General features: G+C 38.4%; 1 protein-coding gene across 1 annotated transcript; it reads left to right on the forward strand.

Annotated features, from left to right (window-relative positions):
- The first annotated feature begins 598 nt into the window (after positions 1-598).
- On the forward strand, positions 599-2,820 carry LOC131976155 (N-acetyllactosaminide beta-1,3-N-acetylglucosaminyltransferase 3-like). The gene is made up of 2 exons (XM_059339075.1): positions 599-621; positions 1,564-2,820. The coding sequence occupies exons 1-2, from the start codon at positions 599-601 to the stop codon at positions 2,693-2,695; spliced, it is 1,155 nt and encodes a 384-aa protein (XP_059195058.1). The 3' UTR covers positions 2,696-2,820.
- Positions 2,821-3,415: the final 595 nt, after the last annotated feature.

Below are 3,415 nucleotides of genomic sequence, written 5' to 3' on the forward strand. Positions count from 1 at the left end.
ATATCCATAGAGATAAATGACCATTAGAAGAGTTCCCACCAGCAAGAAAGTCTTTCCACTCAGGATGTTCCTCCTTAAAAATCTGCAGTGACAAAACAACATTGTTTCCTCATTACCTCTGTTTGATGAAAAATAATATACCGAAGGTGAATATTAAAGTATTAAGCGTTTAATGAGCCTATCGTTATCGTGAAGATCTGCAGGATTTGGAGTCACTTTCACAACACAACAATAAAGCAGGATTTCCCTGTTAATTTTGAAACACTAGTGAACAAACCGGAATCACAATGAAATACGGTTATCAAGCTCATTTCATTGGGGGAATTGCATGCATATTGTTTTCACAGCTTTTATTGATTTTTAACCTCACATCTTCCTGTTTCTTTGCCAAAAAAAACATAAATGATTGAACCACAAATGTTTTCGAATGCAAAAATAATAATTTAGCTCTACTGAATAATGCTGTGATTCATTTTTGTTATTAAACAACTGGAACTATTCAGAGTTTGCTGTTTTTGAATCAGATACCACTATTGACAGGACTTAATTTCCAAGAAATGGCTGTGTTGTTGAGGTTTGGGCACAAAGACCATGAACCATGTTGCGTGTCCTGCTCTACAGGTAAGATCAAAGTCTTGATAATGAGCCAATACGTGACACATTGCACAGGAGAGACGGTAAATATGTTGACAAATATTTATTACAACACTGCATTTTAACTGTGGTTATTTTTTTGTGAATATCAGATTGGGGTTCTTTTAATTCTGGCTAGTCTTTGTCTCTTAGTGTGACCAAAGTTATGGGCATGAGATATTTTATTCTGGAGCAAAGTGGCTGATGACCAACGTTAAAAAAGACATAAGAGACAAAGACTAGCCAGAATTAAAAGAACCCCAATCTGATATTCACAAAAAAATAACCACAGTTAAAATGCAGTGTTGTAATAAATATTTGTCAACATATTTACCGTCTCTCCTGTGCAATGTGTCACGTATTGGCTCATTATCAAGACTTTGATCTTACCTGTAGAGCAGGACACGCAACATGGTTCATGGTCTTTGTGCCCAAACCTCAACAACACAGCCATTTCTTGGAAATGAAGTCCTGTCGATAGTGGTATCTGATTCAAAAACAGCAAACTCTAAATACTTTCAGTTGTTTAATAACAAAAATGAATCACAGCATTATTCAATAGAGCTAAATTATTATTTTTGCATTCGAAAACATTTGTGGTTCAATCGTTTATGGACTTTTTGGCAAAGAAACAGGAAAATGTGAGGTTAAAAATCAATAAAAGCTGTGAAAACAATATGCATGCAATTCCCCCAATGGAATGAGCTTGATAACCGTATTTCATTGTGATTCAGGTTTGTTCACTACTGTTTTCAAAATTAACAGGGAAGTCCTGCTTTATTGTTGTGTTGTGAAAGTGACTCCAAATCCTGCAGATCTTAACGATAACGATAGGCTCATTAAACGCTTAATACTTTAATATTCACCTTCGGTATATTATTTTTCATCAAACAGAGGTAATGAGGAAACAATGTTGTTTTGTCACTGCAGATTTTTAAGGAGGAACATCCTGAGTGGAAAGACTTTCTTGCTGGTGGGAACTCTTCTAATGGTCATTTATCTCTATGGATATTCTCCGGACCACTGTGCTGTCCACCTCAAAGTAGGTGTGAGAAGGGATGTCCATCAGAATGAGCCATCCACCACAGAGACCACCTATGCATTCTCCTGGACACAATGCCAACAAAATATGTCTGCTGCCCATATCACCAACTTCACCTCACTTCCTGGTAATATACAAAACGTTCTCTACTATCGACACTGTCGCCATTTCCCCATGCTTCTGGACAACCCTGGTAAATGTGGAGGGCCTGATGGATCCTCAGAAGTCTTTCTTCTGCTGGTCATTAAAAGTTCCCCCAAGAACTATGAACGCCGAGAGGTGCTGCGCAAAACCTGGGCTAAAGAGAGGTTACAGAATGGTGCGTGGATCCGAAGGATCTTTCTCTCAGGAACAATGGAGGCTGGTTTTCGAAAGGAGAGACTGAACAAACTACTGGAGCTGGAGCACCGTGAGTACAATGACATTCTTCAATGGGACTTTAATGACACCTTCTACAACCTGACCCTGAAGCAGATACTCTTTCTACAATGGATGGAAAAAAACTGTCCGCATGTCCACTTCCTGCTAAATGGTGATGAGGACGTCTTTGCTAACACCGACAACATGGTTGAGTACCTCCAAAACCTTCAGGACAACAATGGAAATAAGCATCTCTTTACTGGTCATCTGATATACAATGCGAAACCCATTAGATATGCAAGGAGCAAGTATTTTATTCCAGTTCAATTGCACCAGTCGGACAAATACCCAGCCTACTGTGGTGGCGGGGGCTTCCTGCTGTCTGGCTACACAGCTAAGGTCATTTACAATATGTCCCGGTCCATTACCATGCTCCCCATTGATGATGTTTACATGGGAATGTGCCTGGCCAAAGCAGGACTGCGTCCTGAATCCCATATGGGTGTGAAGACAGCAGGACACCCCTTTCCCTCCAGCAGAGTAGATGCATATGACCCTTGCTTCTATAAAGACCTTTTACTGGTACACAGATTTCTTCCAGACGAAATGTACTTAATGTGGCACCGAACACACGATCCTAATCTCATATGTGGTGTCTAGAGAAGAATGCTTTACCAAACCTCATCAATAGCAGGTGGTGGCAGAGGTTTGTTCAATCTTATGTAACCCATTAGTACCACAGCTCTGTGATAAATTCAACTTTTTAATATTAAAGGGATAGTTCAGATTTAAAGTGTTTTGGGTTTTTTGATGAGGCACTTATCTATAGGAAGTGTATTATCTTAATGTGTGTCTTTGGTGGATCCAAATTAAACCTTAAAAACAACAAAGTCAAACAAAACATGTACAAACTAAAGGATTTAGGAAGCTATAGTCCAGAAACTCTCATGTTCTGCCAGGTAAAATGACTGTTTCTGTCAATGGAGTCTGATGGCTTTGATGAGCTTATACATAATGGATAACTTTACCAAGGCTGTCTGACAGCAGTGCAAATATTCTAAAAATATGTTTTTTGGGGGTGGGTTGTGTCTTTAAGTGTCTAAAATATGTTTTGTGTCCTTGTCCTCAGGGGAACTTAACTTAGTACTGGCGGCAACCAGAATGGTTTTCGGTACTTGTTAAGTACATATCTAGTATCAGTTAAATCATTTGTTGGTGCCTATAGCCTTTATAAACTTTTGGGAAAAGTGTTAATTAATTTGTATAAGTGCCTATTTAAGTATAGCTTGGAAGGGGTTATGGTATCATTTATATAAAAAGGATGATTAACAAAAAATTATTTGTAAATACACTGAAAATTACTTTTTTGACTATTGTCAA

This window comes from Centropristis striata, chromosome 8 (genome assembly GCF_030273125.1).
Source record: "Centropristis striata isolate RG_2023a ecotype Rhode Island chromosome 8, C.striata_1.0, whole genome shotgun sequence".
NCBI classification, from domain to species: Eukaryota; Metazoa; Chordata; class Actinopteri; order Perciformes; family Serranidae; genus Centropristis; species Centropristis striata.